The 15,393-nt window shown below is 47.8% G+C and overlaps 1 protein-coding gene and 1 pseudogene across 3 annotated transcripts in view; both read left to right on the forward strand.

The window, feature by feature from the left end:
* Positions 1-1,420: 1,420 nt before the first annotated feature.
* SUSD1 (sushi domain containing 1) overlaps positions 1,421-15,393 on the forward strand; it is a 135,506-nt gene continuing 121,533 nt past the window's right edge. For all 3 annotated transcript variants that reach the window (XM_025359486.1, XM_025359485.1, XM_025359487.1), the window contains exon 1: positions 1,421-1,579. In XM_025359486.1, the coding sequence (XP_025215271.1) occupies positions 1,477-1,579 (103 nt within the window). In that variant the 5' untranslated portion in view covers positions 1,421-1,476. The remainder of the gene's footprint in view (positions 1,580-15,393) is intronic.
* LOC112608514 lies at positions 2,446-3,179 on the forward strand (annotated as a pseudogene).

Genomic DNA, 15,393 nt, shown 5'->3' on the forward strand with positions numbered 1-15,393 from the left:
GATGCTCTCCCACAGACATCACAAGCTCAAAGCCTTCAAACCGGATCTTATTTATTTCCTTCTCTCCCACTAGTCACAAAACCCAGTGGATTCCACTCTTACACATTGACCTCATTTGTCAATGCCCAGCTGTAGGATCTATCTATCTATCTATCTATCTATCTATCTATCTATCTGGAGTCTCACTCTGTCGCCCAGTCTGGAGTGCAGTGGTGCGAGCTCGGCTCATTTCAACCTCTGCCTCCTGGGTTCAAGTGATTCTCCCACCTCAGCTTCCCCAGCAGCTGGGATTACAGGTGCCTGCCACCACGCTCACCTAATTTTTTTCTTTTCTTTTTTTTTTCAGTAGAGACAGGGTTTCACCAAGTTGGCCAGGCTGGTCTCGAGCTCCTGACCTCAAGTGATCCACCCGCCTCGACCTCCCAAAGTGTTGGGATTACAGGCGTGAGCCACCGCCCCGGGCCAGGACATGTCTTCTATTGCCTGATTCCTGCAGCAGCTCCGGGCTGGACTCTGCCTTCCACATCCCAATTCCAACCCCAAACCTAATGCCACGGAACAGACAGAGATGTGTCAGTGATGAAGTCATTCCCTGCTTAAAACTGTGACAGCCTCCCAGCGACCTCCTTTACTTGGGTTAGGAGGGCTAACTTCCCTCTGCAGCTCAACGCCTGTCTCCAACCCTCTGCTCCCACTCTAGGTCCCCATTCCCCATTTCTACAACAAACTCTCGCTTAGATTCCTCCCCAACGTCCTTCTCATCTTTGGGTCTTGGTTTACTCCCTCCCTGGGGGTGGAATACGGCTGTGATGGAGGGAGGGGCTGGCATCAGCGCGACCCAAGCAGGGTGTCCTCGGAGCAGCGGAGACTGATGCCAGTCCCTCCCTCCATCACAGTCCTCCTCTCTCTCACACCAGGTGATCAGGTGTCACCTGGTCAAGTGTGTCGCCCCTGGGTGGCCTGGGCCTGGGTCTTCCGACCTCTCACCTGGGCCTTGCGCTGCGGTCACCTCATCCAGCTCTCTTTCACGTCCTCGAAGATTTCTGTCCTTTGTTCCCCTCACCCGTCTCCCCGGGGGTGCCTCCCTGAGCCCCCGAGTGGCTTGGATTCCCCGAGACACTTCCTCCCCAGCACTCTCCGGGGCTCTGCCTCCAGCTGTGTCATTATCCGATGAGTGTCTGTCCCCCCTTTGCGAATGTGAGCGGCGAGAGGGCCTGGCACGCAGCAGGTGCGCTAAGTAGTGAACGCGCGGAGCCAGAGACCGACACGGAACGGGCGTGTCCAGCGCCCAGACCCTGCCAGGAGGAAGGACCCGCGCCCTGCGGCCTCCCCGGGACCCCGCAGCGCCCCCCGCTTCCCCCCTGCGGAGCCGGAAGCCGCCGGCTGGTCCCCTCCCCGCGGCGCCTGCAGCCTTATCTCTGCGCCCCGAGGGCCCCGGGAGGAGCCGCGGGCGCAGCGGGAGGGACGGGCGGCGGCATGGGCCGGGGGCCCCGGGGTGCAGGCCCGCCTCGCCGCCTGCTGCCGCTGTTGCTGCTGCTCGGCCTGGCCCGCGGCGCCGCTGGAGCGCCGGGCGCCGACGGTGAGTGCGGGCGGGGAACGGCACGGGCGGCCCCGGCTGGGCCTGGAGGACTCTGGGCGCACGGACGCTTCCCTGCCCCTGGGCCGGGCCGGCGCGGTGCCGAGGCGTGGGGCGCAGGTGGGACCCGCGCCGGCCGTTGGAGATCGGCAAGGAGGAGCTCAGAGAAGCGAGGAGCTCCCCGCCGGGCTTCCCTGCCCCCGCCCGACCCCTCGTCACCGGGGGACGCCGGTTTTGAGGCGGCCTGGCCGGGTCCCCAGGGACCTCTGCTGCCCAGGAGGCGGGGGTGGGGGCTGGGCGCGAGCGCGGACGCGGGCAGGGCGGCGCCCGGGGGAGGGCGGGAGGCCAGGGCGTTCTGCGGCGATGTCACGCTTCCGGCTCTGCGGTGGCTTTTGCTTGACACATTTGTGACCCGAAGCAATTTTCTTTCCACTTTTAAATTTTTCACGTTGTTAGAGAGCCGAGTGCTAAATATGGTGAGAAGGAAGCGTAAGGAAGAGTACAGGAATGAAGCCATTAATTCACTCATTCATTCAACAGATGGCCCTTGAACAGCTTCCCTGTGTGCAACGAGGGCGGGCAGTGAGGGCCCTCGTGGAGCTCACTGTCTGGAGGATTTAGACCAGCAAATGTTCTATTTCCAAGCGATCGAGGGAGTTGTTTTTCCTCCTCTGCAAAATGCAATGTTGAGCGGAGTAGGAATTACACAGAGGATTCAGACACGCAGGGGAGGTGACATTCATCCACATAACTGTACTACAAGGCAGAATGGCATGAGTGTTCTGGGAAGGTGTGGGTGGTGAGGGCAGGGAAAGGGAAACCGGTGGTGACCCTTGAGCTGGGCCATCAATGATTGGTCATATTTGGATATGGGAAAATGTGGAAAAGGTATCCCAGCTCATAGCAGCAGGCACTGCCACCTCTCCACAAATGTGTGTAGAATGAATGAATTCCCTCAGAATTCTGGCTCGGGGGAGAAGGGAAGGAAGCAAGGAGAGGCACCAAAGGTAGAGGGCAAAGTGCCTTGACTGGCAGACCTAGGCCTTTGGACTTAGCTGTGCCTGGAAGCCACTGGAAGCTGTTTCAGGGAGTGACATGAAAAGTGGGTGTAGCCAGTTCTAGGTGCTTCGGGAGCCGCAGGTTAAGGTGCAGACGTGGCCAAATCCAAGCACAACACCACACACAACCAGTCCCGAAAATGGCACAGAAATGGCATCAAGAAACTCCAATCACAAAGATACGAATCTCTTAAAGGGATGGACCCCAAGTTCCTGACAAACATGTGCTTGCCAAGAAGCACAACAAGAAGGGCCTAAAGAATATGCAGGGTGACAATGCCAAGGACATAAGTGCACGTGCTGAGGCCTTGCCCTCATAAACCCCAAGGAGGTTAAGCCCAAGATTCCAAAGGGTGTCAGCTCTTGCCTACATTGCCTGCCCCAAGCTTGGGAAACGTGCTTGTGCCCTCATTGCCAAGGGGCTCAGGCTGTGCCGGCCAAAGACCAAGGCCAAGGATCAAACCAAGGCCTAGGCTGCAGCTCCAGCTTCAGTTCCAGCTCAGGCTCCCAAAGAAGCCCAGGCTCCTACAAAGGCTTCAGAGTAGAGATCTCTGTTTGCCAACATGAGGATAGAAGGATTGTCCTCCTTGGACTGCTATCTGCATGGGGCTGATGTCCTCCTTTGCTATTTGTATAAATAAACTTGAGGCGGGGGGGGGGGAATAAAGGGTCTAAGGAACCCCCCATCTTCCTTACTAAAACCAAACACTGATCCTGAAATGGAAGGAAACTTCCATGTGATGAGATACATGGGGTCTTGTCATTGAGATTCCTGCCTGCTGCCCCCACCCCCATTCTCTTTGCCTTGGGACTTTTACCATGCCTGGTGGGTATTACAATGGCTCGATCTTCTGAAGTGGCCATTTTTGTAATATTAGGTGCCCTGGTTAAGATTCCTTCCTTGGCTCTATCTCCCAGGACAGTGCGCATAGGACTTGCAGATGCTTGGCGTCTATTTCAGGATCTCTCTAAGGTAGGAAACTGTCCACTGTGGTCCCATTGAATTGTTAGGCTAACATGGCTGAACACAGCTAGTAGCTACCTAAGGTCAACTGTAACTAAAGGTTTTGGGGTGAATTTGAGGAAACAGAAGTCAAGGCTTCCTGGTTGAGCCTGCTCTCCATATGTAGACATTCTCCCTTCATGTTCAACCTTGGAGAACCTGGTTTTATGAAGGGCAGGTTTCCTGATAGTGGACAATGTAGGGAAAGACTGGAGGCTTGGACGAGCCCGTTGAGGAAGTTGTTGCAATAGCTGGCCTGGAAGTTCTGAGGACTGGGCCCACAGTAATGACAGCAGAAGTGGAGTGAATGTAGACAGTAAGGTGGAAATGGACTGGAAGGAAGGATTTAATAACAGATGTGAAGGTGCAAGGGAACAGAAGGGGAAAGATGACACTAAGGCTTGGGGGCTGGGTGACTTGGTTTATGTTTCTATGGGAGGAGAAAGATTTGGAAAGAAAGATGATTCGTTGTTTTGGACATCCTGAATTTGAGGTGCTGTTATGGATTTGGAGAGATGAAATCAATAGACTTGATGGTTGCTTGAAACCTTGAGGTTGGCAAGATTGGGAGGATGAAGGACAGATTCTTGGAGAGGATTCTTGGAGTTTAGATGGTAGATGCAAGTTGAGAAGGAAGAAGCAGCATCCAGGTAGAATGGAGAAAGACTGGGCTCGTTTAGTCAAGGAAACTAGGAGACGGGAAGCTGAGAGGTGGAGATTGAGAAAAAGGCTTTGAATTTGATGGATCTGGTCACTGGAGACCCAGAGCTAGCAGAGAAGAAAGGGTGAGAGCTAGATGTGAGGGCTCTAGATGGAGGGCAGAGACCTTGGTTACAGAGTAGATACTCTTTTTTTTTTTTTTTGGAGACAGAGTCTTGGGTCTTGCTCTGTCACCCAGGCTGGATGGAGTGCAGTGACGTGATCTCACTTGCTGCAACCTCTGCCTGCTGGGTTCAAGAAATCCTCCTACCTCAGCTTCCCGAGTAGCTGGAATTACAGATATGCACCACCACGCCCAGCAAATTTTTGTATTTTTAATAGAGGCAGGGTTTTACCATGTTGGCCAGGCTGGTCTTGAACTCCTGACCTCAAGTGATCTGCCCACCTCAGCCTCAAAAAGTGCTGGAATTACAGGCATAAGCCACTACTCCTGTCCTCAGAGTAGATACTCTCTCGCTCTCTCTTTTTTTTTTTTTTTGAGATGGAGTCTCACTGTGTCACCCAGGCTGGAGTACAGTGGCGTGATCTCAGGTCACTGCAACCTCTGCCTCCCAGGTTCACTCCATTCTCCTGCCTCAGCCTCCTGAGTAGCTGGGACTACAGGCACCCACCACCACGCCCGGTTAATTTTTTGTATTTTCAGTAGAGAGGGGGTTTCACCGTGTTAGCCAGGATGGTCTCGATCTCCTGACCTCGTGATCCACCTGCCTCAGTCTCCCTAAGTGCTGGGATTACAGGTGTGAGCCACCGTGCCCGGCCAGAGTAGATACTCTTTAAAGAAATTAGAAGGAAAATGAAGGTAACATTCAGTTGAGCTGGTCAAGTCAGTCCAAGATTTTTAGGGAATGCAAAACAGACTCAAACATATTTTAGACTGAGGAGTATTATTTAGTAGAGAGGGGAAAATTGAAAAAGCAAAAATAAATGAGATAGTTAATGGATGGAGCAGGTCAAAAATTAAACTTGGGCTATAGGTGGGAGAGGTTAGTTTCTGAAAGTGGGGGGCGAGGAAGAAGATTGGAGAACTATGCTTCCCTTCTCCCATGGCAGGCTGCTTAGTGAGTGCCCTTCGTATTTCAAAGCAAGCCTGGGTGTCCTCACTCCTCCTAGAAAGTCCGCTGGCGCTATCCACTTCTCTTTACAGCACCAGTAATACCATATTCCATGCCTTGGCTGTACACTTATACCATACTGCAGTGTGATTGTTTACTAAACTAAGAGCTCCTTGTGGGTAGGGACAGTGGCTTGTATTAGGAATCTGGTATGCAAATAAATGAATACCATCCAAACGAGAATAAGCAAAGGCTATTTATTCAGGGCTTGCTGTGACAAGGGAGTCAGCCATCATCACTTCCATTTGGCAGAGACTCAAAGATAGGCCGGGGGTGGAAAAGTGTTACAGTAGGAAAAGGAAGGGGGTTGGTGGGTGGTGGTGGTTCAGGTGTGCCCAGCTGGAGAAGTTTCCTAGCAGCATGCCTCCCATGTGATTGGTGAGAGGGCCATATCTGGCTTTTCTGGTTAGTCCCAAGTTGGAACTGGGGGCAAAAATTAGGGTAACTGGCCATTACTGATTAAAGCCTGACCATTTGGGGCTGATTGCTACAGAGTTCCTGGAATGATTGCTGCAGACTGTGGGTTAGAATTCTATTTTAATATATGGGCTGGGTGCAGTGGCTCATGCCTATAATCCCAACATTTTGGGAAGCCGAGGTGGGCAGATCACTTGGGGTCAGGAGTTTGAGACCAGCCTGGCCAACGTGGTGAAACCCTGTCTCTACTAAAAATACAAACAAATCGGCCTGGCATGGTAGTAATTACAAGGGCCCTTGTAATCCCAGCTACTCCAGAGGCTGAGACAGGAGAGTTGCTTGAACCTGGGAGGCAGAGGTTGCAGTGAGCCGAGATCATGCTACTGCACTCCAGCCTAGGTGACAGAGCAAGACTCTCTCTCTCTCTCTCTCTCTCTATATATATATATATATATACACACACACACACACACACACACATGATCTGACCATTTTCCATTTGTATATTCAGTCTCTCACTGGCAACATGGGCTGAAGGACCTTAATTGGCATCAAAGATGTTTTGGGGAGGAGAGCTGAAGTCAGATGACCTGAGTGTAAGGAAAGTGTGTTTCACATAATTGATATGGCAGGAGGGTGTTGGCAGCTGGGTGGGGTGCAGGGCCCGGGGGAGTCCAGAGTGTAGGAATGGGCGAGGAAGCATAGAACCAGTCAGTCCTGTTTCTTAACCTTTCTCTGGCATTCGTTACTGGAGTCTGGGGCCTGTTGGCTCAGGCCTGGCTGGGGGTCAGGAAGTTGTTCTTGCTCTACAAAGGTCACCTGACTTCACTCATCATGCATTTCATGCTTGGTCTTCCCTCTGTCTTCATGAATCACAGCAGCACATTCACTATTCAGGGTGAGCCAGAAGAGGAAAGAAGAGAAATAGAGGGAGTGGAATTTTTTGGAGTGATTTAAAGTTGCTTAAAATAAAGGGCACAGGATTAGAGTTGATGAAGATGCCCACCATGGCCTATTTTCTACCTCCAGGGACTTGGTCCTGGGTGTATTCTTGGTCTTCTGGTCAAATCCTAAAATGGGTTCTTAGGTCTCTATAGCTCAAAATCGCAAGTGGTCTGTTGGCCTCAGCTCTTCAGAAGAAAGAGGGAAAATGAGTTGCATGGATTAAGAAAAAGGGTATACTCAGCTGGGCGTGGTAGCTCACGCCTGTAATCCCAGCACCTTGGAAGGCTGAGGTGGGTGGATCACCTGAGGTCAGGAGTTCAAGACCAGCCTGACCAACATGGAGAAACCCTGTCTTTACTAAAAATACAAAAAAATTAGCCGGGCGTGGTGGTGCATGCCTGTAATCCCAGCTACTCGGGAGGCTAAGGTAGTAGAATTGTTTGGACCCTGGAGGCGGAGATTGCGATGAGCTGACATCTCACCATTGCACTCCAGCCTGGGCAACAAGAGGGAAACTCCGTCTCAAAAAACAAACAAACAAACAAAACAAAAAAGGGGTACACCCGGGCGGACATGGTGGCTCATGCCTGTAATCCCAGCACTTTGGGATACGGGGGTGGGTGGATCACCTGAGGTCAGGAGTTTGAGACCAGCCTGACCAACATGGAGAAACCCCATCTCTACTAAAAATGCAAAAATTAACTGGGCGTGGTGGCACATGCCTGTAATCCCAGCTACTCAGGAGGCTGAGACAGGTGAATAGCTTGAACCCGGGAGGTGGAGGTTGCAGTGAGCCGAGATCGTGCTATTGTACTCCAGCCTGGGCAACAAGAGTGAAACTCTGAAACTCCATCTCAAAAAAAAAAAAAAAAAAATAGGTACACCCTTCTGGAGAATGAGTCAGGTGTGAGACAGGTGTGAAAAGAACCGGTAGGGGTTAAGTGAGTGACTGCCCGACATGAGCCTTAAGGTGTGGCCTAAATGAATGGCACTCAGTGTGGGTTGGTTTCAGGTCCTGAGGCCAGGTGTGGGGGCCCCACTGCTGGTTGATCTTGGTCACACCACAAAGTGAACAGGATCGGGTCATATGAGCCATTTTGTATGAGGAAAGGTTGAGAGTTCTTTTTTTGTTGTTTGTTTGTTTTTTGATTTTTTTTTTTTTTGAGTAGTCAAATGCAATAGTGAGAAGGGGGAAAGAGTAGAATGAGAAGTTTGATCTGTAACTGACTATCAACAATCAACTAACTCACTACCTTTGGACCAGCCCAAGTGAGAGTTCTTGATGGAGAATGTCAGTCCTAAATTTGGGTGGGTGTGGGAATTATATGACGGTTTGAATAGCCCTGCAAATATTACATTGCCGGAGAGAGTAGAGTGCTCTGTGTCTTGGAGGGATTTAAAAGCAGAGTCTATGTTTTCGTTTCTGGGGTTTTTTTTGGTCAGGGATGTTGGAAAGGAGAGAACGTGAGATTTCTCAGATTCCTTCCACCTCTGGAATTTGGTGGTCTCTTAAGAGCCATGCAATTTTATGTAGCGTTAGAGACCACTTGGGAATGCTTTTCCTTCCTGAGTTCTGGCACCCTTGGCTTATTTCCTCCCATTGTTTGCTCTGTCTTTCCAGATTTGACAGACAGAATCTCAGGAAGGTTGTGCAGTGGATTTGTTTGGTCTGACTGTGAATGGTAGAGGGTTAGGTTAAAAGCAGATTTAAAATTTAAGCACTGCATTTGTGCTTTTTTGTTGTTGTTGCTGTTGGTTTTTTAGAGATGCGGTCTAGATTTTTGGCCAGATTTTTGGTCATGGACTCCTGGGCTCAAGTGATCCCCCCATCTTAATCTCCCAAAGTGCTGGGATTACAGGTGTGAGCCATTGTGCTTGGCCTGCCTTTGTGCTTTTAAACTACCTTCTTCCCTTGACTGTGAACATCTCTTTACTGTACTATAAAGTCCATCAGGTAATGTCTCAGAAGTACACTGACGTTGTTGCTCGTGTATTGAAGTGAAGAGTGAGAGCGGTTCTCAGAGGCTGGCAGCCTCCCTCTCTTCCTGAGGTAGCTTTACTTGGTTGCAGTGGAGAGGAAGGACAGGTGAGCAGGGCTGAAAAGGTGAGGAGGTGAACTTTCCACTTCTGAGTCAGCTGTTACCCAGCAGGCTGGGAGGATGTGGCGAAGACAGGGAGTGATTATGTAAATTTGAATATTATGGCTTCTGGGATATCAGCCCATCAATGGGTAGACATCTGAATGCACAAAGATATTGCTCTTGATTTTTGCATCAATGCATTTCTCCATCAGTCTTCCCATTGGTGTAATTGGGAGTTGGCTAGTTAACCATCAGTGTTAGTACCTTCTTTTATTCATTAACAAAGAGTTGTTGAGTGGTTGGTTATAACAATGTCTAACACATTTTAATTGCTTTTCATGTATTAACTCATTGATATGGTTTGGCTGTGTCGCTACCCAAATCTCAACTTGAATTTTAGCTCCCATAATTCCTATGTATTGTGAGAGGGACCCGGTGAGAGACAATTCAATCATGGGGGAGGTTTCCCCCGTACTGTTCTCGTGGTAGTGAATAAGTCTCACGAGATCTGATGGTTTTATAAGGGGTTTCTCCTTCACTTGTCCCTCATTCTGTCTTGCTGCTGCCATGTAACACATGTCTTTTGCCGTCTGCCATGATTGTGAGGCCTCCCAGCCACTTGAAACTGTGAGTCCATTAAACCTCATTTTATTTATACATTACCCAGTCTTGGGTATGTCTTTATCAGTAGCATGAAGACAGACTAATATACCCTCATTTACTCTTTAATCCTCACAACAACCATATGAAGTAGGTTTATTATTATTCTCGTTTTACAGATTTACAGGATACAGGCACAGAGATCACCAAGGATTACAGAGCTAGTAAGTGGCATAGCTAGGATTGTAACTAACCCAAGCGCTTGTAACCACCGTGCCAAATACCAGGCACTGCATCTTGCAGACTGTTTCTAACAATGACAACAAAATCTGTGGAAATGGATATAAATATTCATGTAAATTATCTCATATTTGCATATTGCTTTACACTTCATACAGCATTTATATTTCTTATTTAATCTTGACTACAACATCTTCATCTCATGGATGAAGAGACCTGGCCGGGCACAGTGGCTCATGCCTGTGATCCCAGCACTTTGGGAGACTGTAGCAGGAGTATCGTTTGAGCCCAGGAGTTTGAGACCAGTCTGGGTAACATAGGGAGATCCCGTGTCTACAAAATAATAATAATAATAAATTGTCTGGGCGTGGTGGTGCATGCCTGTGGTCCCAGCTACTCGGGAGGCTGAGGTGGGAGAATCGCCTGAGCCTGGGAGGTCGAGGCTGCAGTGAGCCATGATTGTGCCACAGCACTCCAGCCTGGGTGACAGAGGGAGACCAAACAAACAAACAAACAAACAAAAACACAAAACTGGAGAACTGACCGTTTAACTTGCTAAAATCACATAACCAAGGAACAGGACTCCAATCCCGACTCTGGTTGAGACACCAAAACCAGTCTCACCCTCTCATTGTTAGGTGTAGTTTTAGCTCAGGTGAGCACTGCAGAGCTGGGACGGGCAGTGAACCCAGCTCAGCAGCGTTAGCCGGGGGATGTGGTAATAGTAACAAAGAACACTTGTCAGCCTTTCCCTCCTCTTAGATTTTGGGTTCTTCAACTTTCCTGTTTCTCTGTCAGTAATCCTAGTCGTCCCTTGGAGTCCCTCACCTCTGCAATCGTTCCCTCGGTTACTACCGGCAACCACCTCTCTGCTTTCAGGCCCGGAGTATGCTGACGACAGAACTAAAGCCAGCCTTGACGTAGGTACCGAGCACCCCCGACACAGCTCTCCCTCAGATCATAGCAAAGCCCTAGCAATCTGTCTCTGGCCTGGAGAATTCCTCTCCCTTGGGTTATTCTATTACATTTGTCCCACAGCTGTGCTATGCGGCAATCGAGACTTGCTGAAAGACTTCTTTCAGTATTGCCTTTTCTTTCCACAGGATTCTGACTCCAGTCCCTGAGGTTGAGGTTGAGCTAGTCTGGCAACGCTCCTCTCTGTGTGGTCCACCTGGGAGCAGTTTAGAAAAGCAGATTCTCAGGCCCTGCCTCTCCCCTGCTGAATCAGAATCTTTGGGGACACTGTGTTTTAACAGGATCTCTAGGAAGCATGACCAGCTGTCTTGGTTTGCACAGAATTGAGGGGTTTCCTGGGACACAGGACTTTTTGTATTAAAACTAGGACGAGTTAGTCACTAGTTTCCAGGTGATTCTTAACCGAGCCTCAGGCTGTGGAACAGTGGACCCGTGTGGTCAGAGAGTTGCCCTGCAAAGTCCTGCAGAATAGGCTAATCATGGCTGAATAATAAGCACCCCTGCTTATTATTTTTTTGGTTTTCTTTGGAAACCACCTTCTCATCTGCAGATAGTCTGAGAAGCTTTGGTAGCCTGGAACCCATCTTAGTTTTTTTTTTTTGCCGGTATGGGGAACAAACATGTATTGAGCCAGGTACTGTCTTTGGGGTTATACTTATGCTAAATTATTTTCTTTCTTTTCTCTTTTCTATTCCTTTTTTCTTTTCTTTTCCGTCTTCCTCCCTCCCTTCCTTCCTTCTTTCCTTCCTTCCTTCCTTCCTTCCTTCCTTCCTTCCTTCCTTCCTTCCTTCCTTCCTTCCTTCCTTCCTCTTTCTCACTCTTTCTCTCGTTCTCTCGTTCTTTCTCTCTCTCTTTCTTTCCTTTCTTTTTGTATATCTCATCTAAATAAATTACTCTAAATGGGTCATTAAAACAGGTACCCTAAGAATGAAGTGTGTGCCAGATGTGGTAGCTCACATTTGTAATCCCAGGACTTTGGGAGTCCGAGGTGGATAAATCACTTGAGTCTGGGAGTTCCAGACCAGCCTGGGCAACATGGTGAAACCCCATCTTTACAAAAAAAATACAAAAACTAGCCAGATGTGGTGGTGTGTGCCTGTAGTCCCAGCTCCTTGGGAGGCTGAGATGGGAGGATCACTTGAGCCCAGGAGGTTGAGGCTGCAGTGAGCTGTGATCACACTACTGCACTCCAGCCTGGGCAACAGAGTGAGACCCTGTGTCAAAAGAAAAAAAAAAAAAAAGGCCAGGTGTGGTGGCTCATGTCTGTAATTCCAGCACTTTGGGAGGTTGAGGTGGGTGGATTGCTTGAGGTCAGGAGTTCAAGACCAACCTGGCCAACATGGTGAAAACTCATCTCTGCTAAAAATTTAAAAATTAGCCAGGTGTGGTGGTGCACATGTGTGGTGGTCAGCACATGCGTGGTGGTCAGCACATGTGTGGTGGTGCACACGTGTGGTGCCAGCTACTCAGGAGCTGAGACACGAGAATCGCTTGAGCCTGGGAGGCAGAGGTTACAGTAAGCTGTGATCGTGCCAATGCTCTCCAGCCTGGGGGACAGAGCGAGACCTTATCTCAAAAAAAAAAAAAAAAAAAAAAAAAGAAAAAAGGATCAAAGACCTAGTATTTGATTGCACAACAGGGTGACTATAGTTAATAATAATTTAATTGTGTATTTTAAAATAACTAAAAGACTATGACTATTGTTTGTAATACAGAGGATAAAGACTGAAAGGGATAGATATCCCATTTTACATGACAGGATTACTACGCATCGCATGCCTGGCATTAAACCATCTCAGGTACGCCATAAATATATACACCTGTGTACTCACAAAAGTTAAAGTTAAAAATAAAAAAGAAGGAAATGTCAGAACTTTAGGGAGAAGGACTTTCGGGGGCTCTTTATCTTCTGCTACTCAAAATGTGATCCACCTGTGAGCTCGCTAGAAATCCAAAATATAGGGCTCCTCTCCAGACCAACTGATTTGGAGCCTGCAGTTTAACAAAGGTTAAGATCCCCAGGTGTTTTTTGTTTGTTTGTTTGTTTTTGAGACTGAGTTTCGCTCTGTCACCCAGGCTGGAGTGCAATGGCGCAATCTCAGCTCACTGCAACCCCCTCCTCCTGGTTTCAAGTGATTCTCCTGCCTCAGCCTCCTGAGTAGCTGGGACTACAGGCGCCCGCCACCACGCCCGACTAATTGTTTGTATTTTTAGTAGAGACGGGGTTTCACCGTGTTAGCCAGGATGGTCTCGAACTCCTGACCTCATGATCCGCTGCCTCGGTCTCCCAAAGTGCTGGGATTACAGGCATGAGCTACTGTACCTGGCCCCAGGTGTTTCTTTGTTTGTATTTTTCTTTTTTAGTATGTATGTATTTTTTTACCTTTATGGGTACATAGTAGGTGTGTATATTTATGGGACATGTGACTTTTCTTTTCTTTTTAGAAACAAGATCTCACTCTGTTTTCTAGGCTGGAGTGCAGTGGCATGATCATAGCTCATGTAACTTTGCACTCCCGGGCTCAAGCAACCCGGGTTCCTGCCTCAGCCTCCCCAGGTGATTTGAATGCACTTTAAAAATCGAGAAGCCCAAAGTCCTTGTTTTAAAGATGAAAAAACTGAGATCCAGAAAGGTTAAGTGGTGTGCTCAAGGTCACACAGTGAATTTGACTCAGCTAGATTTAGGATCCGGCTCTAACTAGCTTTCAAGTCCAGTGCTTTCCCCATACCTGGCTGCCTTCCTTTAAGGCCATGTGTTTGTCTGGGCCTATTTATTAAATAAACTTGAACTTAATTCAGTTTCTTTTAAAACATTTTCTATTCTATCCTTCACTAATTCAGGCTGGACTTCCTTTAATTTATCTGAGTGAGTCCCACCTCTTTGCTTCTTAATATTTTTTATGTTTATTAGATTAGCTCAATAGTTACATGAAATAGTCCTTTTCCAGCTGGTATTAAGTTTTTTTGTTTTCTTTGTTTTGTTTTCTGAGACAGAGTCTTGATCTGTTGCCCAGACTGGAGTGCAGTGGCATAATCTTGGCTCACTGCAACCTCTGCCTTCCAGGTTCAAGTGATCCTCTTGCCTCAGCCACCGGAGTAGCTGGGATTATAGGTGCCCGCCACCATGCCCAGCTGATTTTGTTGTATTTTTAGCAGAGACAGGGTTTCACCATGTTGGCCAGGCTGGTCTTGAACTCTTGGCCTCAAGTGATCTCTCCTTGGCCTCCCAAAGTGCTGGGATTATAGGTGTGAGCCACTGTGCCCGGCTGAGTTTTTGCAAATGGATCTATATAAATTCTGCATCTTTATGATGATAAGTTTTTTATTTTTAAACTTTTTAAAGAGACAGTCTAGCTCTGTTTCCCAGTCTGGAGTGCAGTGGCTCATTCAAAGCTCACTGCAGCCTGATCTCCTGAGCTCGAGAGATCCTCCCACATGTGCCTCACAAGTAGCTAGGATTACGTGTATGCCCCACCATGCCCAGATAATTAAATTTTTTTTTTTTTTTTTTTTTTGTAGAGATGGGATCTTACTATGTTGACCAGGCTAGCACTTTGGGAGGCTGAGGTAGGAGGATTATTTGAAACCAGCCTGGGCAACATAGTGGGATCCTGTCTCTAAAAAAAATAATAAAATGAAAAATTAGCCAGGTGTGGTGGGATGTACCTGTAGTCCTCATTACTCTGGAGGCTGAGGAGCGAGGATAGCTTGAGCACAGGAGGTCGAGGCTGCAGTGAGCTGTCATCACACCATTGTACTCCAGCCTGGGTGACAGAGGTGACAGAGTGAGACCTTGTCTCAACAAACAAACAAACCAAAATGATGACATTACAGGTGTGAGCCACTGCACCTGGCCCTAGACAAGTATTTTACATAAGAAAAAAAATTTAAAAATTTCCATTTGTCAGCCTTAAATAATGAGATTCAGAATGTATGATATATATGAAATATAGAGTTTATTCTAGCATAAAACTTGAGGGTGGCCACTGGGAAACACTGACTTCAAATGAATGGAGTCTTCCTTCCAAAGTGGGGAAGTTAGCGTTTCATTTATGTAGAAATTGTAGCAGAATTACATTTTCCATACAAGACCAGTGCATATGCCACAGCTAGTTGGTTGGTTACAGATTGCTACACTCCAAGGAAAATTACTTTATTACTCCATGAGGAGAGATAGTGATCTAAGGGGGTCTTATCTCTGGTGCCATTTGGGCTTAATTATTTACAGGGGGAAAAAGAGGCAGAAGTTACAGCTGTATACTTTGTGACTCAAACTGCATGCATGCCACATTCCTCTCAAGGCTTGGTATAATTTAAAGTTCTAACAGCTTTAAGTTTGAATTACTTAATTTCACATATTTTATTGTTGTTTCAATAGAATCATATTTATGTCTATTATTGTACTACATGCATTTATGTGTGATTTCAGTGTCTACTTAAGGTTTGTAGCCTTTGAACAGCGTGTTTATGTTGTCTGTTCAGTGGGGAAGTAGCTTATAATGAATGGGCTTCTTTGGTTTTCAGTGAAAAATTCTTACAGGCTTCCTTAGCTTGGGTTACTTTAGTTACTTGTTCTCTAAAGCTGTGTACCTGCTATCTACCATCTCTCAATGGCATCATGAGAAATTTGGGATCCAGAAACAAAATGATTTCCCTATAAAAATTT

Source organism: Theropithecus gelada, chromosome 15, assembly GCF_003255815.1.
Source record: "Theropithecus gelada isolate Dixy chromosome 15, Tgel_1.0, whole genome shotgun sequence".
Taxonomy (NCBI): Eukaryota; Metazoa; Chordata; class Mammalia; order Primates; family Cercopithecidae; genus Theropithecus; species Theropithecus gelada.